Raw genomic sequence first — 23805 nt, 5'->3', positions numbered from 1 at the left:
ACCGGCATCCGGAGCTGGCTGATACCTCACCCAAAAAATTACCTCCACTCCTTCGTGGCACATTTCATCTTGTTGAGTCCAGGCCTGCTCTCTCTTAAATTGACTAATCCCACCTGAGAACTGACACCATCTAGGGGATTGTGGAGAAGAAGGTCTTCCTATTCCCCCAACCATGGTTGGACGACGAGCACTGTTCTGGAGTTTCCAGTCAACATGGCCAGTGTCAGGAAAATTGGACTGCTTGAGCTGACTGGCATCCGGAGCTGGCTGCTTTCTCACCCAAAAAATTACCTTCCTTCCTTCGCAGCATATTTCATCTTATTCAGTCCAGGCATGCCCTCTCTTAAATTGGCTATTGGGCCATTTCATCTCAAATCAGGCAGAGGGGTGTCAGGTGACCATCACCGATTTCTCTGAAATTTATACATGTGAAAGCAGTATCCTTATGATGAATAACGATGACTTTATCTCTGCTCAGAACTGAACCGTCATAAAGTTACCGCCCCTTGAACATTGCAGTGTCAGGCCTCAGAGTAAAAAATGAAAAATCACATAAATGCTGATTACTAAGGAACCATGGCCCATAAAGCAGTGATTATTGTTTTATTTTGAAGAACATTCATTTATGCACATTATGGCATAACTTGCAAGTCATTTGAAGCAATAATAAACAAATAGAACTTGTTTAAACAATAAAAATTAGTCATTATTTAACAATTTATTACTAAAAAAGGCCACCTTTTATTTTCTTTAAAATTTCTCAGCAGGTAGTTTAAATGTTCTGCTTTCAATTAAAAAAATAAAAAAAGGTAGTATTTTTATACTTTTTGTTTTAAGGCATGTCAAAGTTAGGCATGTTTACGACTATTTTACACCAAGATTGCATACCTTCAATGGGGGAAAAATGCCGTTTCATTCTACTTAGCATTCATAACAGTGAAAAGTTCATATCTGAATGATTGGTTACATCTATTGGCTGAAAGCAAGTCCAATCTTGTTTACTCCCATGGCATCCAATGTGTGCAAACACCCACTGCTAGTGGCTGGAAACGGTGAATGAGTCGCAATTTGCACAGAATATTTTTCAATGGCAGTTCACATAAGTCTTTCTTCTACTTTGGGCCATGTGGAACATTTCGATGGACCATGTGGATGCATAAATGAGACACTAATGTCATTCTCTTCTAAAGACACTGCAGTGATTTTTGAAATCAGGTTTGACCAGGTTTTTCGGAAACACACAATGAAGTCATTCATGGTGAGATTTTGAGTACTGTACTGTAGCGGTACGGACCGGAGCCGGCCCGACGCATCATATAAAACATCGCGGTTGGGGGGGTTACGTCTGCGCGCACACTCACATTTTTAGCATTTTTTTCACGGAGTTCTATCCTGAATTTATGTAAAGGGTTTATTTTGTTTTTTCCATTGTAGTATATTTTTTTTTATGGATGTGACATGGTGTGAGAGTGGATTTCCGGGAGAGGCGACGCAGTGGTTCTCTCCCGGAATACGTTTGAAAACCCGCCTTACGGCCGGGGAAAAAAGAGGGCGTTGAGGTGCACCCGAGGTGATTGTGGGTAGTGCAGAGTTTATAAAAGAGAGAGACGAGAAGGATAGCTCTCTCTCTCTCACGGTGTGACACGAAGATAAGTCATAGTGGCGTGCGGTGACAAGCAGCAGCAGAGAAGCTACGGCACGTGGTGGAGGCCGATACGCGGACAGCTCTTCAGGGGTGGCGAGAACATCGGATAAAGGAAGTAAGCTTGGAAATTACCAAAGCCCGAATATATCCTTTGGTGTCCAGATGGTTCCTCCCTTTGAAAGTCCCAAGTGTGCTCCCCACAATAAGGCCCTAGTGAATTTACTGTTGGCTGGTTTTAGTCACGGCCCTGCAAGACTTAAGTGCGGCACGTGGTGAAGTTTGAGCATACTTTCTGAATGTTAGTGTCACTTGGCGGATCATTGAGCCCGAGTTCAAAACGGGTGGCCATTTGAACAGTAACGCCCAATTTATAATTGCTTTGCACGGAAAGTTCTTTTTGTAAGTTTGATGTCACTATTTTTTACGTTGCTTATTCGCTAAAGAGCGTGAGTACATTTTGTTGTTGGAAACATCAATTTTTTATAATCATTGAGAAAGTGCTATTGTCATTTTTGGAAGGAGAAGCCGAAGGTGAATATTTCATGTTGGAGGTGACGCCGATGGATTTTGGAACGGGGATTTATTGTGTGTGTTGGGAATGCTTTAGTGTCAGTGTAAATTTTGGAACCTATGGTAGTTCAATTATTAAAATCAATTGTAAAAGGGATGTCATTGAAGTTATTTGTTTTGCTATTGCCACGATTTCCTTAGATCCTGTTGTAAGTGAGTGTGCGTGCAGGCACGAACAATTGGGGAACTTGATTTTAAGCCCGGATACGGTAAGTCTCCGTAGGGGCAATTTTCTATTTTGGGGGAGTGGAGAGTTAACAATCACATGTACGGGGAGATATCGAACGGGAGGCGAGCGGGCGGCTCTCGCGGTTTGAACCGTTACATATGAAAAATGGCGCTGCGGACAGGATCCCAATTCAATCATTCACTTTTAAAAGGGCAATTGATGAAATATTTTCTGGCAGAGTTAATTCGTTATGGCAAGCGAATAGTTCTTGTATAAAAATTTTTGTTTCAGTTACGGAAAGACTAATTGTCAAGTGTGGAGTGCTGGGCTCATTCAGGTTCCTAAACCACGGATGCGTCGTCGGCGCGGAGGGTTCTTTGGTGAGGCCTGGGCACGCTTTGTAGGGGGTGTATTTGTGATTAGTGTGGGGGAGAAGTTGGTTTTCGACGGGGACGTTTTGAGAAAGAACCATATCGTGTTAAGATGGCCGAGAAGAGTCAAAGGGAGGAAAGGTTCATGCTCAATCGTAATATAGGGGATTTGACTGGGTTGGCCATTATGGAGGAAGTGGAACGGGACGCAGAGTCACTGGTTGGTCAAACGGAGTCCACTATAGAGTCGATTTACCAAACGCCGATCGCGTTGAACCCGGTGCGTGAGTTATTGGAGGAAATGCGAAGGGAAAGGGAGAAGGAGAAAGAGGAAATGCGGGAGAGGGAACTCCTACGGGAGAAGGAGAAGCAGGAAAGACGTAAGGAGAAGAAACGAGAGAGGGAACTCTTACGGGAGAAGGAGAAAGAGGAAAGACGAAGGGAGAAGGAGCAGGAGAAGGAGGAATTGCGTAAAGAAAGGCAATCACTTCAGAGCGAATTTTTGAAAATGATGGGGGCGGTCAATAACCGACTTTCCCAACAGGAATCTACATTAGTAGAAGTTAAGGAAGTGACGATCAATCTCGGGGAGCGGATGAACAGAATAGAGGGTGAGGTTGAAGTTACGAGGGAACGAATAAGGGAGTCGACGAAAACAAAATTTGAAGTGTTGAAGGGGCGCTTGGAGCGTTTAGAGCAACAGGGGCCTACCTCGGTATTGGGTGGAATCGCATGGGCGAAAGACGCAATTGTAATGCCTACGTTCCGAGGATGTACTTACGAGAATCCGATTACTTTTGTGAAGGAAGCAGAAAGGTATTTTACAGTGGTATCTTGTGGGGAAAATCAAAAAAGTATAATTTTTGTTAACATGTTACGGGAAAAAGCAAGTCTGTGGGTAAAGACATTGGAATCCATTGATGAGGGATACGAGGACTTGAAAGGGAAGTTTTTGGGTCGATATTGGGACTTGAAGGCCAGGTGTCGATCTCGAGAAAATGTAAGTAAAGGGAGATATTATCCCGGGGGAAGGGAGACAATGGAAGAATATGCGATGAAAAAAATCGTATTAGCAAAAGATTGCGAGCCACCACTAAGTGAGGAGGAGGTTATTTATTTTTTGAGCCGTCAATATCCCATTGGGATACAGAATTTGTTGGGAAGTGCGAAGGTAGCGTCGACCCATGAGTTACTGAGTATGTTAAGAATCTACGACTCAGTGAATGACGAGGAGAGTAGGTCGGGGCCCCAGGCAGCCCAACAAAACAGGCGAGTGGCGTCCATAAACGTTTCAGAGGGAAGAAGGGGAGCCGTAGAAAGGAAGGGTGAGGGGGAGTTGAGAGGGTCTGAGGCGAGAACTCCGGTTTTGCCCACTTTTACGATCCCACCGCCTGCATTAGGTAATCCCCAGAGAACGAGAAGGGAAGCCGAGAAGGAGGGAGCAATTAGTAAGGTTGTAGGTGAGACGACCCAAGGTGAAGGCGCGGGGGTTAGAAGCATTGAGACGATACCGTTAAACGGGTAAGGTCCGAGGCGAGTGATTCCGTCGGCTCGGAAGAAAAAAAAGGGGAATCACGAGAAATAATAGCTACGTGCATCCTAGAGGGTAATCCATTAGACGACTTATTGTATGAGGAAGAGAGACAAGTTATGAGGAGAGAATGTCCGGAGATTCAAGTGGAGTGTGGAGGTCATAGGGTAGGGGCTCTGATAGATACGGGTAGCGAAGTCTCAGCGATAGACGAAGCGTTATTTGAGCAGTTGTTAGCTAAAGACCCCAAACTTCCAATATTTCCGATGAAAAAGTGTTTTTTGGTATGTGCTAATAGAAAGAAATCGCACGCAATTACCAAGCAAGCGTTAGTTACGGTGCAAGTGGGAATAAGAGAAGTTGACGTAGTGTGTCTCGTTGTGCAGAATTTAATTCGTCAAGTCATCTTAGGGACAGACTGGTTGGCGGAAGTCGGCGCTACGATTGATTTTAAGGAGGGAAAGGTACAATTTAAGGTGGGAGAAGAGGGGGAAGTTGAGGCTGAGTTTCCCGTGTGTACGTTGACTTTGGGCGAAGAAAAAGGGAGAAAGGGCGCCACTGTCACGGACAGCGAAATTCAAGAAACAGTCCAAAGCCTCAATCATTTAGATATTGATCAAAGACGATCATTGGGTGCTTTATTAAGTAAATTTCAAGGGATTTTTTCTGAGGAACCGGGGTTAGTTAAAGGATTTACGCATAGGATTCAGTTGACGGAGGAAACGCCTTTCGTAATGAAGTCTTACCCCATTCCTCGCGTGTATGAACCCTTGGTAGATGCCCAGATTAATGAGATGGTGGAAATGGGAATCATTAGGAAGTCTCCTAGCCCATTTGTAAATCCACTTGTTGTGGTCAAGAAGGGAAAGGGAAACGTGAGGTTATGTTTGGATGCTCGCCGTTTGAATAAAGTTACTATCCCTGAGCGTGATAGGCCACCGCAGGTGGAGCAACTTTTGAGAAAATTTCATGGGAAGAGATTTAAATTAAATAACAGCCGTCTGACAAGGTGGATGTTAGCAGTGCATGAGAGTACGGGATTAACTCCTATGGAAGTGCATTTTGGGGAAAAACCATCCCGGGAGGATGATGAATTAGTAAAAGTACCAGGCCAAGCTGAGTATTCACGGGTTGATGTGACGCATTTGGTGCGAGGGAGACTGAAACGAGCCGGTCGCATTCGTCGGTCTAGACAGAAGGGGAAGACTCATAAGTTTCAAATAAATGACCGAGTCTTGATGAGAACCCCTCGTCCTTCCGATGCGAAAACAGGAAGGTTTCATAAATTCTTTCACTTATTCACGGGACCGTTCCGTGTCTCAAAGTTTGCGGGTCCAAATGCTTGCCATCTCGAAGAAGACTCAGGGGAGTCAATTGGTATCCATAATATGGGAAATTTGAAACCATATTTTGAACTTCCTCATGGGGAGTAGCTAGTCTACTGTGGGGATGAGACGATTGGGTAGGGTGCTAAATCGGTAATTAGTTTTGTTGGGTTTATGTCATTGTAGGCAAAATTTATTGTTTTTGGCTGGTAAACTAACCAGAGGGTAATTTAATTGGAGATACCCCGTGTTTAGTTTAGTGTGGGGGTGTGTAGCGGTACGGACCGGAGCCGGCCCGATGCTTCATATAAAACATCGCGGTTGGGGGGGGTTACGTCTGCGCGCACACTCACATTTTTAGCATTTTTTTCACGGAGTTCTATCCTGAATTTATGTAAAGGGTTTATTTTGTTTTTTCCATTGTAGTATATTTTTTTATGGATGTGACATGGTGTGAGAGTGGATTTCCGGGAGAGGCGACGCAGTGGTTCTCTCCCGGAATACGTTTGAAAACCCGCCTTACGGCCGGGGAAAAAAGAGGGCGTTGAGGTGCACCCAAGGTGATTGTGGGTAGTGCAGAGTTTATAAAAGAGAGAGACGAGAAGGATAGCTCTCTCTCTCTCACGGTGTGACACGAAGATAAGTCATAGTGGCGTGCGGTGACAAGCAGCAGCAGAGAAGCTACGGCACGTGGTGGAGGCCGATACGCGGACAGCTCTTCAGGGGTGGCGAGAACATCGGATAAAGGAAGTAAGCTTGGAAATTACCAAAGCCCGAATATATCCTTTGGTGTCCAGATGGTTCCTCCCTTTGAAAGTCCCAAGTGTGCTCCCCACAATAAGGCCCTAGTGAATTTACTGTTGGCTGGTTTTAGTCACGGCCCTGCAAGACTTAAGTGCGGCACGTGGTGAAGTTTGAGCATACTTTCTGAATGTTAGTGTCACTTGGCGGATCATTGAGCCCGAGTTCAAAACGGGTGGCCATTTGAACAGTAACGCCCAATTTATAATTGCTTTGCACGGAAAGTTCTTTTTGTAAGTTTGATGTCACTATTTTTTACGTTGCTTATTCGCTAAAGAGCGTGAGTACATTTTGTTGTTGGAAACATCAATTTTTTATAATCATTGAGAAAGTGCTATTGTCATTTTTGGAAGGAGAAGCCGAAGGTGAATATTTCATGTTGGAGGTGACGCCGATGGATTTTGGAACGGGGATTTATTGTGTGTGTTGGGAATGCTTTAGTGTCAGTGTAAATTTTGGAACCTATGGTAGTTCAATTATTAAAATCAATTGTAAAAGGGATGTCATTGAAGTTATTTGTTTTGCTATTGCCACGATTTCCTTAGATCCTGTTGTAAGTGAGTGTGCGTGCAGGCACGAACAATTGGGGAACTTGATTTTAAGCCCGGATACGGTAAGTCTCCGTAGGGGCAATTTTCTATTTTGGGGGAGTGGAGAGTTAACAATCACATGTACGGGGAGATATCGAACGGGAGGCGAGCGGGCGGCTCTCGCGGTTTGAACCGTTACAGTACGGCATTATATCTGAATTTGTTAGTGTCACAGCCTGTTTGATTGTGTGGATTACAGAGCGAGCTTTAGTTGTCCCGTGTCTGTTAACTACCAAGCATGAAACTGTTGATGCCATGTATAGGTGCACCTTTCACCCAATAATTTTTTTGTCTTCATAGGGTGGTTTCCTTTTATTGTTCATTGCCTAAATCGAAATATTATTACTCCTGGATTACATATATCTCGCTTTTAGATTTTTAAATGATGATATCTGTTTTTTGTGATTAAATGATAAGTGAAAATTTTCAAGCGTACGAAAACGCGACGGCTAAGTATGAATGCTGCGAAAAGCCCGTGTGACCTCTGGCTGCTTGCTGCCGAGCATGGCGGTAGCGTAGAGTTCCTTGCTAGCAGGTAGTGCTTGGCTTCAATAAGGATTATTAATACCCTATCAAACAAAGAAAATTCTCTGACCAAAGGCAATTTTAAGAGGGTATTGTCAAGGGATGTTTCCCGGAGCTCTGTGCCTCATGTATACGTAGGTAATCTAAGATGATGTAAAACTCCCATCTACTCGTATAGCATCTAGGTCCCTGTGACGTCATGTGGAGTGGCATCGCATCGGTGCCCATCTATCCTTTTTCAAATGAGGTTAAAATTGACCATTAACATTCGTCTAAACAGGGATTTCTATAAATCAAGTAATTTGTATATTGTGAATACACTGAAGGTGGGTAACGAATCGCAATCAATGCCTTTCGTTTTCTTTGATGAAGGAAAATGAAAGGAATGAACCCTATTTGGCTAGTTTAACATGTGTAAAATGCAAAGGTTTGATATTTGGCAAGGATATACTCACATGTTGTACAAAGGACTTGTTTGAATTTACTTGCCACAATTGAAATATCTCAGGTTTCAGTTTGTATCATAATTTTTTACCAATTCTTGCAACTCTATCAGATGGACCCTATTCATGTCCTGTTGCATTGAACAACCACCAATGACTTTCTTCCTGTTTAAGACTTTTCTCCAAGTCAAATATCTGAAATGTTTTTTTTAATTAGAGGCTGACTTTTCTAAAATATATGATTTATTTCTCCTTATGATATCATTTTACTCTATTGTTCTTCTATTGATTCATCCTAAGAAAAGCATGTGCAGTGTCCTGTTAGAAATCATCTGAAGTGCCTGCATACCTTAGTTATTATATTCCACACAGGTTAATATTGATATCTGTACTTTTTGCCAGTCATACGGTTGTACTTAATCTGGAAGAATCATACTCCAATTCTCGGAAAAGTTGAAATGAAGCACCAACTCCACACCAATTAGTGTTACCAACTTCTCTTTTTGAATAGCTTCCCTTTCTTTTTTCCAGATATGGTGATGATAAACACCTTTCTTGGTTCAATCCTAAACTTCGGCAATGAATTTCTCTGAATGAATGTTTTGTCTGAATGATTCTCAATGGCAGTGAACACATCTTGCTGATTAGGAGTTACACAAGAACAATCTTTATCATCATCCAAGTAAAATGAAAGCACAATGTAAAATTGAGCACTATGAGGAAGAGGATGCCAGCAGTATACATCAGCATTGCCCCAAATTCCGAGTTTTTTTTAGCTCTGCATGATATGTCAATCGTATGTTTGGTTGAAACTGGAAAAGCAGCCAATTTATGTTGTTTAGATTAACTTGTGGAAAAGAATGATAAAATTTGAACATGGTCACTCATAGACATTTCACTCTCGCTTCTTCAAAAACTTCTGAGACATTATTTTACCATGAAGTACATATTTGACATTTATCACTTTCATTAAGTTAGTAAATTCTTGCCTAATATGAAACTTGCATTTTACACATGTTAACAAGCTCGATTTAGACAAAAAAATAATTAGGTGAAAGTAGCACCTGTACATGGCGTCAACAGTTTCATGCTTGGTAGTTAACAGACACGGGACAACTAAAGCTCGCTCTGTAATCCATACAATCAAACAGGCTGTAACACTAACAAATTCAGATATAATGACGTACAGTACTCAAAATCTCACCATGAATGACTTCATTGTGTGTTTCCGAAAAACCTGGTCAAACCTGATTTCAAAAATCACTGCAGTGTCTTTAGAAGAGAATGACATTAGTGTCTCATTTATGCATCCACATGGTCCATCGAAATGTTCCACATGGCCCAAAGTAGAAGAAAGACTTATGTGAACTGCCATTGAAAAATATTCTGTGCAAATTGCGACTCATTCACCGTTTCCAGCCACTAGCAGTGGGTGTTTGCACACATTGGATGCCATGGGAGTAAACAAGATTGGACTTGCTTTCAGCCAATAGATGTAACCAATCATTCAGATATGAACTTTTCACTGTTATGAATGCTAAGTAGAATGAAACGGCATTTTTCCCCCATTGAAGGTATGCAATCTTGGTGTAAAATAGTCGTAAACATGCCTAACTTTGACATGCCTTAAAACAAAAAGTATAAAAATACTACCTTTTTTTATTTTTTTAATTGAAAGCAGAACATTTAAACTACCTGCTGAGAAATTTTAAAGAAAATAAAAGGTGGCCTTTTTTAGTAATAAATTGTTAAATAATGACTAATTTTTATTGTTTAAACAAGTTCTATTTGTTTATTATTGCTTCAAATGACTTGCAAGTTATGCCATAATGTGCATAAATGAATGTTCTTCAAAATAAAACAATAATCACTGCTTTATGGGCCATGGTTCCTTAGTAATCAGCATTTATGTGATTTTTCATTTTTTACTCTGAGGCCTGACACTGCAATGTTCAAGGGGCGGTAACTTTATGACGGTTCAGTTCTGAGCAGAGATAAAGTCATCGTTATTCATCATAAGGATACTGCTTTCACATGTATAAATTTCAGAGAAATCGGTGATGGTCACCTGACACCCCTCTGCCTGATTTGAGATGAAATCCCCCTATTGTCACATTACATCACTCGACCTTTGACAGAAATTCTCAACATAGTTTTTGGTGCTGACACTGCTGTTCTTAATTTTTTTGTATTGATTAAGGTTTGTTTTTGAGAATATTTGTTGTTAATTGCTATAATTGAAATACCTATTATATTTAATCTCAAATATTTATACCTTCAAATACTAGTTTAATGAAGTTGACATTTACTTTTGATATAATTGTTCTCTGGTTCGTTATTATTCTTGTCTTTGTGGAGTTTTTCCCTCACTTGATCAGTGGCAAATGAAAAGTTCCTTGTGTCTGCGCTTACGTTAAAAATTGCCACGAGATTAACAATGCAACACCACACTATTTTGGTTTCATAACATCAGGTAAACTTGGTTGGTAACTAATGGATTTCATACTGAATCACACACATGGTTCCTACTTTCCTGTTTCCTTTTTCTTCCTCTGAATCTTTCTCATAGTAATTATGAACACCATTAGTCACCCAAGTGGATATTTTAAGTACTCGAAGCCTGGTTATTTAATTGCAATAAAGCACAGTGATGTAGATCACTGATAAGGCCTTACGTAGTTGTTGCTTACACTATTAACTCAAATAAATATGACTTTCTATGAGATTTCTCTCTGTACCTACTATTTATGAAAAATTAATTAGCTCTGTTAGTGGTAAAATATGTCAAAACATATTTTGGCAGTTCCCTTCAGCACAAAATAAAATACATTTATACAAGTGTAAGCACATCAGGTTAATTAAAAAGCTGCAAGATGATGGAGAGTCGACTCGAAATGGACTTTGTCCAAAACGCAGCCATCAGCACGTTCGTGTTGTCATCGGCAGAGATGCTTGGGAAACGATCTCTCTCGGCGACTCCATGGACGTTGGCTGACGGCCGGTAGGGGAAATAGTCGTAGTTGGGCAGGGGAATAGTAGTTTGTACGACTTGGTTGGAATAAAGTTGAGTTGGTTTTGTGTGAGGATTTGGACTTGTTCCCTGCTTTTTTTCCCCCGAACCCATTTGCCACTGGCGAAGACGACTTACACAAACAAAGATACAAATAAATAAAGTATCTCAATTGCATGATTGATGATCTTTTAAAAAGATATGAAATACTAAAAAACCCTTGTAATATCCATTACACCTAGGTGGAGGCAGGGTACAGTCCTCACTGGTCAAAACCTGAGGCTGGGGATCCCATATGGAAAATTCCACGACCTAAGTTGTGGATGTGTAAGATTGTTGAACTTGTCAGAAGTAACAGAGGACCCTTTAGTCCTAATTTTATAAGTAATGGCATGATTTCATATTAGTTTTCATTTCAATAATTATGATTCTTTTATAACTCGTATGATTTTGGGAAAATCGGTCCGGATATTTTAAATACCCCCTTGGGCCATAGAAGGTGTAAAACATGTTGGGCAAACGTGGGAGCTTACACCTTATACGTTATCCATAAGGTTGTATCATGCTAATAACCTCAGGGGCTGTGCCTCCTTTCCTGTAATAATCAAAAGCAGCCTTAAAGGGCCAGGTACAATTTTCTAAGATTTCTGAGGTTTACATATTTAAGCTATTCCATAATTTCTCGGAAGATATAAAGATAGGGTTTCCCAAATGATTTCCAATCCAGAATTTCAAATAAATCCATCAAGTAAACTACATTCCATCTGGCCCCTATTTTTCAACCTACCTCGCAGTAATTTCAGTTACTATCCAGTTCAAATGGTGACTGAAAAGCACGAGTCTTTCCACTTCAACAAGGTTGCAACACTACCGTTGCCTTAGCCCTTTGCAGTAGTAAGAAAATCCACACAATATACAGTAGTAAAGTGTGTGAAATTTTGATCAGACCAGCAAATTTGCTCGTATAAGTGAAAGAGGCAGGTATTTCCTTGAATTTGATAAAAATAAAGAATTTTAACACCAAGAGGGAGCTACAAGTAGTCCACCTTAATGGTACATACCCATTCAAACATACAACTCTACAATTGTATGTTACATTTTTGTGCATAACTGGCATGCCGACATCTATAATTATGTCACGACTTAAGGGGCTGGTGATGATCTCCAATAGCACTTCCCATGAGTGAAGAAGAGTGTCACTTTCATAAAAGTGATCTTCGCAGCTGTAACCACTGTAATATTGACAGACATATTTCTAAGAAATTTCATGGGGCACTTTTACTCATGTTCCTGTTCTCCACATTAGTGACTGAATATACACTATCCCGAAAAAGATTACAACCAAGCAGTCCAAATATTTGACCAACAATGGCCAACATGTCTATCCTTCTCAGATAGTCTCAATAAAATGACCAGCTCTCAAGGATAATAAAGGCATTTTTCGTTAGAATGTACATGGAATACCATTAATTACCATATTTCCAACTCGGGTCCACTACGATAAGAAGCACCAGCATCCTTTGCTTCCTCAATACTTTGAAGAATTCTATTTAAATTCCCTTCGAAATCCAAAGCCCATTGATTTAGGGTGCATACGGCCAATGTAACTTTGCGCCTCATTGTAAACACGATGGCCAAAGCTATTAAAAACACTTGTTCTCAGGAACACGCTTGTCCTTTGAAGGTAATCAGAAGATAATATACCGAAAAATTATGATAAAAACACAAAAGAAGACTGTCTAGATTGCAAGGCAAATAAACGGTATTACGATGGCTGTTACAGGCATTAATGACTGCAAATAATGAAATACCTGATATTATATCATTCTAGCGACACGGAAAATGTCCACCGTTCCACTTCAAGGTAGTTGCTATGGTAACAACAAACTACAGACTTCTCAACCCCTACACCGCCTAACCTTCGATCCCGTCCAATGATCCATTGCCATCAACCACGCACAATCGTAAATAGATATGCTCTGTTCTTGTGTTTACATTTTCACCTGAGCATCCCATTTGAATTTAATTTGGGATTTTTAATTTTGCGCATGCGCAGTACGACTTAGAGTAGAGTAGAGGCTTGTGACGCTCATAAAATAGGATAAGCTCCTCATGAAAAAGCTTAATACCAACATAAATAGTTTACATTGTCCACATGGGGAAACTTCCACAAAATACTAACCATTGGTACTGGTGAACAAAGATCCACTTCTCATTGGTCGATCAAATTCCCGCGAATTTAAGTACGATACGCACTTTATGCAGTCAACTGTCAAAGCAGCGGCGGCGGCGGAGAAATCGAGGAAGTTGAGGAATCTTGAGGAAATATTAAACTTTCTGCATGCATCTGTACTGCTGATCATCTAACAGCCGTGGGAGAAACATGTCTGTGGACTCGAGTAAGCTCTTGCCATCCAGTGTGTCAGAGGAAGCTTTCTCTAAGTTTCTTTCCGAAATCGAATATCCTGAGAAAAATAAGAAATGGACATGGCTACTCGATAACAGCCCGACGGTAGAACTCTTTGAATGGTTGTGTGCAAATGTTGACAGTTCAAACTATCTATCAGAGGAAGAGCTCGAAGAGTGAGTATCACCTAATGTCTTTGCTAATGATGCTACTGCATCTAATTCTGAGGAAAAGTTAAAATAGCCCAAGTCTCGACTACTGCCAGTTGATTAAGTATAATTATGTATGTTGACATGTGGTAGCCTTGTAATTTTCTTTAAATTATTGGTAATCATGTTTAACATAGTACCTATGTGCTGCTACGTCTTTAAAATACTCATGAGTATCAATTAAATTTACACTACTTATCAACGAAGTGATGTCTACAGGTTTCTAGTTCCAGTTGCTTTATTACCACAGTACCACCCTCCGGCCCACATTCGGATATAATAAGGACGTAGAATTTATTTGGTTTCCATGGATAAGCTCCCTCAGAAAGATATAATAGTGTAACTGATGTGCAGGGATTGAATTGGTTTGGGCACGACCCCTCTCGGTGGTTGTGCTTGGGGTATCATCTTTCTCGAGAGGTATTGTATCCATGGAATCCAAGTGTTATATTTGTATATTTTCTCTCTCATTTATGAGTGAGGCCCTCATTACAGCTATTGGTGTATTTTACCTTTTACTCTAGTACATGAGGACTTGTAAGTACTGAAGATACACATCCCTTTGGCTGACTTTTTTCCGTTTTTTTTCCTCTTATGTATTATAAGGAGGCTACTTTTAATATTACTCTAATTGAAAAGTTCTGACTTCACCCTCATGCTGTTATAATTACTATTACTAGAGTGGTAAATTTCTATTTTCTTTTTCATCTACTTATCTATTTATGTAAAGTATTTCATTTTTTGACACACACTTGAGGTGGCATTGAGTAAGGGGAGGTCTGCTGAAGTTATGACAACCTTAAGGGCGCTACGCACGTTCCGACCAAACCACCCAACTGTCAGTACCAACTACGTAGGCACCAATAGTTGGAGGGTGTGTAGGCCTGTTGCCTGATGAATGCAGTCGAACCCGATGGTCAGGCAGTTGGTCATGACAGACCATCCAACTGCTGACCACCCTAACCTGATTTCTGTGGCGTCGCAATGTCTCCGATAGGGATGGTCGTGGAATTCAGTTGTGTAGGGTGATCAGGTTGGAATGTGCATAGCACCTTTCAGAACCCATCCCCCCACTTCAAGTGACTCCCCCTTCCCAATGGATGGCAGCAATCAAGAATCTTCGCCCTTTTTCTCATATATAAAGTCGGCTGTCCCACCATGGTCGCCTTCTATATGCAGTCTCCCACACACATTTTTCTGGAGTATCTCTGCTGTCCCAATACATTCACCAAAATAGGGTAGTTTCCTTCATCAAAGAAAACAAAATGTATTGATTGCTATTCGTTACCCACCATTAGGGTTTTCATAATATACAGATTATTTGGTTTTAGAAATCCCAGTTTAAACGAATGGCAATGGTCAATTTTAACCTCATTTGAAAAAGGCCAGATTGGCGTTCATGCGATTCCACTCCACGTGACGTCACAGGGACCTAGTTTCTACACGAGAGGGTAGGAGTTTTACATCGCCTGAGATTACCAATGCATGCATGAGGCACAAAGCTCAGGGAAACATGTCTTAATAATCACTTATTAAAATTGTCTAAGGTCCGAAAGTTTCCTTCGTTTGATAAGGTAGTAACAATCTATGTTTAAGCCAAGCGCTACCTGCTAGCAGGGTACCCTGATATCTGCTAGCAGCCTGCGTCGTATCAGCGCTCAAGCCTCACCTCAAGGTCACCTCACAGGGCGGCAGCGGGAACCAGAAATACGTCACACAGACTTTTCCCATCATTCCTACTTAGCCGTCGCGTTTTCGCGCGCTTGAAAATTTTCACTTTTTGTTTAATCGCAAAAAATAGATACCATCATTTAAAAATCTAAAAGCATGAAATACGTACTCGAGGAGAAATTATCTTTCGATTTAGGCAATAAAAAATAATAGGGAACCACCCTATTATAGTCTACCTTTTTTCTCTGAAATATTCCAAGTATTTCTGGTCCCATCCTTTTTTCTCCTCCTGAGTGAATCGGGTGTAGATGGATGTAAGTGCTTTTAGATAGAGGTTAGTCCATCAGTCTCTTTCTCTGCTTTAAGGCCCATGAATATTTCCACTGTGGTCATCTTTCCAGCCAGTTTTTCTAACAGCGGTCTTGCCTCCCAGCACAATTCTTTTGCTTCCTCAGAGTCAAAGGCTATTTGCAAAGATGTGCACTCCCTCTGAGGATATATTGTGCATTTGTCCTCATTTCTGCTCCATGTTTGAAGCCCATGATCTGTTTCTCTGTTTTGTCTCTTTCTCTGGCCTCTTTTTTTTTTGAGGAATTTGGTTCCTGTCGGGCACATAGTGTAGGCCCGCAGATTTTCCTCTCAACCTATTATGCGTGAGTGTGTGCCTTGAGTAACCCTTTATAAAGGATTATATTTTTTCACGTGAAAAGAGAAACGAAATAATAATGCTGCTCTCTGGAATTATTTTGCCCCCTGTATTTCAGAATCGGTGCGTCTTACTTTTGATTAGGGAAAGTCAGGCATTAGCGTCATTCACTCAGACCAGAAATTGTGATTCATTAAAAATATTTTATAGATGGGATGGATGTTGAAATATTTTTGGCTAATTGGGATGTATTTTTGAACTGGCATCAGGGGGTGGACTGCTTATTGGAGGATTGCATAGCTCAAAAGGGTGTAATCAGCAATGAACTATGCTGCGAGGGCTTGTAGAGGCCGAGGAATACCTGAGAAGGTGTGAGACCTGCTCAACATGAGTTCATGAAATCATTTGCTAATGTGCCAAAAGGTTGAGGCAATGGATTTTTCTCTATGTGCAACGCTGGAAGTAGGCGACTGATTGAAAAACGCTAAAATATAGGTCTTTATATTTCAAATTCTATCATGTTATACCCAGTTCAGTCTATCGTGGCTAAGTGAGTATGGCTAAAGCAAGAGGAGGAGGGTGCCTTTAGTTAGATACTGGACACTGTTGGTGGGCTTTGTGGATGGGGGAATGGGAGCACCAAGAGAGAGTTTTAGCAAACTTAGCCTTGCCAAATGTACACACCCACCCTTTTTTGTCAGGGAAAACACGTGAGTAGCTACAGGTCACCAGCCTGAAGACAGGAGGCATGGCTTAACCCTTCAGTAATTCAGTCCATCTCACACCTCCACTAAGTGAATATCTTCAAGATTTTAACAGTGTCACCAAACCTCCTCGTTGACTATTTCCAGGACCTCTGTGAAGGGATGATTCACAATCCCCTCCTTATGAGTCAAGGCATATTGTCTTGGCATCGGGCCTAAAAAAAAGGGGGATTGTTATAATCATCCCTTCACAGAGGTCCTGGAAATAGTGTGCTAGCATGTTTTGTGACACAACCCTGCTCTTAAGTATGCTATCTTTCTAACCTCTTTACATGCTTAATTCCTTCAATATATTACCATTCTTCAGTGTTCCTTAACTCTTTGGGCTACATCCAATCTCAATGTCCTCCTTTTCTGTTTATGTATCTAGTGGCCTCCTTTTCATCCACCTAGTCGAGCTCTTCCTTTTTGTGCTATCTTGCTCTCTCCATCACCCCCTGTACCTGCTTATTGAATGCTTCTAATCTTTCAACATCCTCTCTCTTCATTACTATACAACTTTTATTTCCACATCTTACTCTTCCCTCCTCTCCTGGATAGGTTGGGTTGAGATAAGGGGGTAGTAATGAGGATGGGGTGATTTTTCCTTCATTTGGTGCAAATATGGGCCCACTCAAGCCTGGTACATACTTTTTTAGTTCTTAGGGTTATCGTTATCCCACAGAGAGAAAAGGGATAAATGGAGCGGGAAAACACATCTGTCAGTTTTCATTCCTGGTGAGGTCTCCCCAGCGATCATGGCTTTCTTAATGCTGGCAGCTTAGGGGAACAAAAATATAAAGGGGGATTTGAGAAGGTGACTTTTATTTAACTTGAGCTAGTCATTTGACACGTGATATCAGGATCTTTCTTGATCACCTTCGTATCCTTGTAAACATGGGCGTACCCAGGGGGGGGGGGCAAAAGGGGGCTGCTCTCCCCCCCTAAAAGCAAAAGAAAATATCTCAAAAAGAATTTTTTAAACAAATTTTCTTTAAATCCAACAAAAGTGATATTAGTATTAAACATGTAATCAAAATAAAAATATTTTTTCCAAACAAATAATTTTTAAGAAAACTAGTAAAGTGCTGTTATAATTTTCTTGAAATTTTGGTTACATAACCTTTTCTGTGTTACGACTTGAATGACTAAGGCTTGCCCCCTCTGGTTTTGATCCTGGGTACGCCCTTGCTTGTAAAATTAACTAAATGAGACCGGTTACTTTACATTTCATTTATTCTACATAATCTATAAATGCATCATCATATTTTATATTTCATTTTTGTACATATACCGTATTCGTCCAAATATAGTTCCCCTCTGAATATAATCCTCCCCCCCCTAATTTTGAGGCTTGAGTTTCAGGAAAAAATTTAAAAAATGGGTTTGAATATATTCCCCCTTTAACTTAACTTTTATCACAGGCATTTTTGGAAAAAAGGGGGGGCTATATTCAGACATATACGGTACATATTACCTATGTCATATACATACTTCATTTAAACAGAAAAATAATATTCTCCATGTTAAGATGCTACTATTGCTCCTGTGTTACTTCTCAGGTATACAAAGCTTGAAGAGGCTGGTTTAATCCTTGAAGATGAAGATCTTGATATTGCGCTTAAGGAAGTACTCCCTGAAAATTTTGAGCTGCAGGATATTGGTGAAGACTACATAGCAGCCTTAAAAGACGAGCAAAATTATCTTGAAAATTATGTCAAATCTTTGGAGGATGTGTTGAATGCCGAGCAGTAAGTCAATTACATAAGTAAATGTTACCCCTTTTTCTGATTTTTAAAATCGAAATTATTTTTTTTTCAAAGACATGAAGTGACGTCTGCTCAAGAGGAAATGTCAGAATTAGAGAATAAAACAGCAACCTTGAGGAAAAAATTGATTAATGCTCAGAGTGATTGCCTGGCTAAGACATCATTGCTGGAGTCTTCCATGCAGCAACTACACAGCCATCTCATCGATCTGAAGAAATACAGTCTTAGTAGAGGTCAAGATGTACGTGGTATAAGAATAATCTTGTATGCTCATTGTGATTAAAATAATTCTATCGATAATTCATGTATTTGATGTTAATATACTTGAAACAGGTTGCCGACAACAGATTCCTCTCTGAAATTCCATTATTTGACTATATAAAAGAGTGTGATACATTTTATCATGAGCTAGATTTGAATATTGAAGAGGTGGGTGTATAATTTTGTCTTTTATTTTTATAATTCTGCTGTAAAAATTGTCATCAATCGTGTTTAGTTCATTGTTTAATTTTTTACTGGCTCCGTTGGTTTGTATACAAACATAAGATAAGTCAAATAAAAGTATCAATACAGACGTTTACAAGTTAAGTATGAAACATATTCTGTTATACAATTACATTATTTGTTGCTAGTAAACTTAATTGGCAATTTATAAAATCTCTTTTTAGCACATTTCTTACTGTTCTTTCAGGCAATGTTATCACCTCATCTGAAGGGTAACAGTGAAATTTTGTCGGAGGAAGCTTTCTCTAGAAAATTGGAAAAGGCAAAAGAAGGGTAAATTTCAATTATCTGGTGGTTATTGTGATAATTTTTAATTTATTTTAAGATTTCTAATTTTTTTACACCGGTTTGATGAATTTTATACTATTGCTTATATTGTTATTTGTAGTTTCTTTTCATGTGCATATTTTTTTATGCACTTAAATTTCGTGGAGCTCATGATTGTTGTTTAATTGGTAATTGTTGCATTATTTTGTGTGAGAATCAGTATCCCTACTTTTACCCCCATTATAAGTACTTAGGTACAGCCTCTTCTGTTGGAAATATCCCCATCTGGTAACTTCTTTATGTTTCATGGTAAAAATTATTTAATTCTCAATAGTTGTTCAGAAAGGAATTCTAATTTATCTATTCTTCTGCCAAGCTTAAGAATCTCAGCTCAGTGAATAGAATAGTATGCTTATGCTACAATCAGATTAAGATCTCAAGTTATTCTTGTCAAAGGAAAGGGTGTTGTTTTCTTTGGTTCCCCACTGAGTATGAAGTTGAAGTTGCACCAATATAGTTAAAATATAGAGATTTTGTAATTTTATACATGGCCACTGTATCAGATTGACTGTGAATGGCCAGTATACTTTCCAGTACATATTTTTTTCAAAGATTCACCTCCAGTTTCCAAGTCCACCTTCCTTTGTTGTGGATATGATATTTTGTGATTTACTACAGAAATTTAATCTCATTTCCTTCAGTTATTTATAAACAATTCCATGTCATCATAACTTTTGAAGTGTAAAACTTATGTTGTCAAGGATTGTAGTTCTGGCTTTCATAATATGCTTTTCACTGAAAGGTCTGGCATAAAAGGACAAAAAAACCACATCCCTAATGATGCCTTAGATTTATTTAGGAGATATATATTTATCACTTGCGTAATAATCAATTTTCTGTTACATGCATATTCATATCCTCTTCTTTCCCTTTTGAGTCAGATAGCTTGCATTGTTTGCCAACTGATAGGATGACTTTATTAATTTTTACTTTTCCTAAAGACTCCAAGGGACACTCCAATTTAAAGCGAAGGAAACAGCAAGGCAGAAGGGATTAGCATATGCTTGTGAACATGTAAAAAGTGTTTTACGGAGCAGAAGACTGTGGGAATTTTCCTCGAACCCCTGCATTGTCGTGTAAGTAATGAATATTCTTGTTTTCAATTTCTTGAATTTATACGTAATGCTTGCTTGGTTCTCCAAATGATTGGTTTTGGTCAATTTGTATTAGATCTTTTTTGTTTAATGTTTTAAATGTGGTTGTAAATTTGCTATTCTTATCTAATTAAAGGGAGAGGTTAGCAGAACAGAAGCGAAATTTGCGAATAATGGAGGCGCGGGCAAAACAGTATGGGCCAATTGAGGTTAGTATTTTTTGGCCCTCTGTTGTGGTGTTTGATATCCCTTATTTTTCTTCATTCTGTTGTCATTGCTCCTTAACCGTTTCAGTGCTGAGCAATGTATACTTTACTCCAGAGTGAATGAGGATTTTTACTGTATTTTCTGTTAAGAAACACTAGTAAGCCATTGATTGATGACAATTATCTTCATAAAAAGTTAATTTTAAATGTTTTACAGCAACCCAAATTCATGTCCTCAGCCATGCACTTGAATATTTTTGTGTTATGCTGAATGCTGTATCCCTTTCCCTTGAAATTTTTGTCTTTTACCTCTATGTATTTTTCATATTACCCAACTTAACTAAGCTGGTCTTAACCAAGGACAATCCATCAAAACAATTCCTATATGTTCCTGGGCATCAACTTATCACACTCACAATGATTCATCATGTAATGCCATAGAGTATTTTATTCTAATTGACTTTTACTCACTACAATGTTTCTAGCTTAGAAGTCTAATGACCTTGGTGCGAAGGCTTCTGTGGTGCAGTGGTAATGTAGGCTGCATTTTCTGGGTTTCACTGCTTCGTGGTTGTGTTGGAGAGAACCGCGATGCTGTGAAACCAAGAAAATGCAGCCTACATCTAATGACCTACATTCATCCATGACTGGTATAATGTTAATATTTTTTTTAGCTTTTAAATTTTATGAATCACTATCAGATGTATTTATGTAAGTAATTTTGTAGTAAAAACTCTGTGCTTATTTCAATTTTTTTTGGTAAAAATCACCATTTACAGTTACAAAGCACTAATGAGTAATTATTAGAAGTTGGAAGGAGAGGAATTCCTAACCTAATACATTAAAATATGCATTATAAATTAATTTGATGGGTGGCCTGCCACCATTCACGGCATGACACATGGCATTGCAAGAGTTGCATAGAGAGAGCCATAACTGAGCAACTCTCAAAAGAAAAATACGTGGACGCCATGCAGTCGGAAAGTAATATACAGTGGAATCTCGTTAAAGCGAGTACGGGCTATAGCAAGACCCCCGATATTACGAGAGATAGCCGATGCACCGTCAACTGACCCTATAATAAGCGTGTTAAAAAAATTCGTTTTTTGGAGGCCCTTTTAGTGTTTGCTTTCGCCTTAGCGAGGGTTTCACCGCCGGAAAAACTTACATCAATACTCCTTAATCGCTCTAATTGCTAGCGATCAGTTAGAAATGAAGTTAATGGAGTACTCAGTCTCAAATTTATGTGGTAAACTGTCGTTTGATAAATAAGTAGTTAATTTTGGTGAAAATATTGTGGCATTAGCATTTGCGAATGCTTGATCTTCTTTTGTTCCTCGGGCGGCAGAAAGCAGTCGTCAGCATACCCGCACGTCCTTGAGTTGCATGAATAGAAAGCATTTGATGGCAGACACCATGGCCAAGGAAACACGAAACAATTGTTGTATGAGTAAGGAAATTTAGTGATGCAAATAAACATCACCTTTCGTCTGGATTTATGCTTACGTTTATCAGATAGAAATTTATCTGTCACCGCACCACTCTGTTCCAGTATAACTGTTTGCAACAGGTATACATATTGGCTATTATTTGCTCCACCTCCGGTAAAGCAACAATTCGCTATAACGAGTATTTATTGGTGCACCGTGGGGTGTCATTTTATCGAGGTTGCACTGTATGTATTTTTAATCTTTTATTCACTTTTTGGCCTTGAATACGCTGGAGACTGTTTCGGCTTTGGGTGCCAAATTCAAATCCTCGTCTTGGTTCTGAGCCGGTTCCTAAGTACCGACTTTATGCGATTGATTCTCAATACCGGTTCCACAGGCCAGGAACTGGTAGTACCAGCACCGACCCATCTCTAGTTTCAGCCATAAGGCTAGTAGATATAGGCCAGGGTACAGGTCACCTTAGGCTGAGCCTCTGGTGTATGAATCTCACACATCTGGGTATGGAGGCCATTTCGATTCTTAAACTGCGTAAGCCCTTCGAGGGTTGTTGTTTAGGGGTTTATGCCTCATCCAGAATTTGAACTATGGGCCCTTTGGTATAGTTAAATGGAATCATCTACAAGTTCTTTATCTTGTTATATGCCCTGGGAAAATATTTAAATCTTAGCCAATGAACCAAGCTCAATTTGCTACCTGCTTCCGCAGGAACCTTGTAGACAGCAATGTTCTATGTACTGTATAAGCGCGTGTAAGAGGCGCACCCCTATTTTGAGTATCGAAGGTAAAGAAAAAAAATTTGCGGCATTTTTTTAATCCTATCGCACGGTGTTGCAGATGTATGCCTGGACTTGGGACAGTTATCAAAATTTCCTCTTACAATACTAATTGAAAGAAGAAATTTTGATAACTGCGGCGGTAATAGCGGCATTTTTTCAGCTAAATTTACACGATATGTATGGTGCTCGGAGATAAGTATGTATTCACTTGTTGTCTTAACGTAATGATGCTTACTAGGCATGGTCGGAAGATAAGAAGTTAGTGTAAGAGGCCACACTCATTTTCGGCTGCAATTTCTGGGAAAAAAGGTGCGCCTCTTCCATGTGCTTATATGTACCGCTTTTATGGTACTGTGTATTTGAGTATTTTCTATCTGGGCGTGATTAACAGCATGCATAATTTTTTTGGCTTATCACCTCTTTGCCTCCAAAGTGCATCGCAAAATTTTCAATTAAAATGATTGCACAAAAAGCCACCAAACAAAAAACCATCATAGGCTATTTTTAAAGCACAGAACATTCTTCCTCTGCTGTGTCTATTTAGTATCAACTTTGATTTTTTTACTTCCCTATTGGCATTTACGTCTGTGATGTTCACAATTGTGAAACTAGAAATAGGAATACGTAATGTACATTATCAGTCATTGGGACAACTGGATCTATGTTTGGTGCACATAAATTGGTTTTCAGATTTTGCATTTAATTTCCTAGTCATTTGTAAGCAAATAATTCTATGTTGTCATTTAATAAGAAATTAAAAATCCTCCTTCAGGATGAGGATAATTATTCTGTGGTCTATCTGTTTGTTCTAAGCTCTAATATTCTTATTTCTTTATATGACCATAAAGTCATTTATGAATCTAATGTATTTTTCTATGAAGTGTTTTATATCTTGTCATAAGATCGTCAGAAAAAATATTATTCTTATATATAGTTCTTTAAATTTGAAAATTCCATGGTGAAAAATTGTATTTGCCTAGAGTGGGATGTAGGGTGTCCAGGTTTGAATCATCAGTCGTATC

The 23805-nt window shown here is 39.5% G+C and overlaps 3 protein-coding genes across 5 annotated transcripts in view; 1 reads left to right on the top strand and 2 right to left on the bottom strand.

Moving 5' to 3' along the window:
* Positions 1 to 12905, bottom strand: part of LOC124157904 (glutamine-dependent NAD(+) synthetase) — a 53511-nt gene extending 40606 nt beyond the window's left edge. The window contains exons 1-3 of one of the 2 annotated variants that reach the window (XM_046532978.1): positions 12792 to 12905; positions 12455 to 12656; positions 12042 to 12212 (exon numbers count right to left, since the gene is read on the bottom strand). In XM_046532978.1, the coding sequence (XP_046388934.1) occupies positions 12042 to 12212; positions 12455 to 12600 (317 nt within the window). In that variant the 5' untranslated portion in view covers positions 12601 to 12656; positions 12792 to 12905. Of the gene's footprint in view, positions 1 to 12041; positions 12213 to 12454 lie in introns of both variants that reach the window. The other variant, XM_046532979.1, reaches the window with a different exon arrangement.
* The window catches only part of LOC124157902 (neuroglian), a 254597-nt gene that overhangs the window by 108906 nt on the left and 121886 nt on the right, over positions 1 to 23805 (bottom strand). The gene's annotated exons all lie outside the window — the stretch shown is intronic.
* LOC124157906 overlaps positions 13208 to 23805 on the top strand; it is a 137116-nt gene continuing 126518 nt past the window's right edge. Inside the window, exons 1-7 of one of the 2 annotated variants that reach the window (XM_046532986.1) lie at positions 13208 to 13563; positions 18219 to 18407; positions 18480 to 18666; positions 18759 to 18854; positions 19117 to 19202; positions 20198 to 20332; positions 20487 to 20559. In XM_046532986.1, coding sequence (XP_046388942.1) covers positions 13364 to 13563; positions 18219 to 18407; positions 18480 to 18666; positions 18759 to 18854; positions 19117 to 19202; positions 20198 to 20332; positions 20487 to 20559 — 966 coding nt within the window. In that variant the 5' untranslated portion in view covers positions 13208 to 13363. The remainder of the gene's footprint in view (positions 13564 to 18218; positions 18408 to 18479; positions 18667 to 18758; positions 18855 to 19116; positions 19203 to 20197; positions 20333 to 20486; positions 20560 to 23805) is intronic. The other variant, XM_046532985.1, reaches the window with a different exon arrangement.

This window comes from Ischnura elegans, chromosome 4 (assembly GCF_921293095.1).
Source record: "Ischnura elegans chromosome 4, ioIscEleg1.1, whole genome shotgun sequence".
NCBI classification, from domain to species: Eukaryota; Metazoa; Arthropoda; class Insecta; order Odonata; family Coenagrionidae; genus Ischnura; species Ischnura elegans.
The sequence above is the reverse complement of the archived record's forward strand: the minus strand, read 5'-3'. Positions and strand labels throughout refer to the sequence as shown.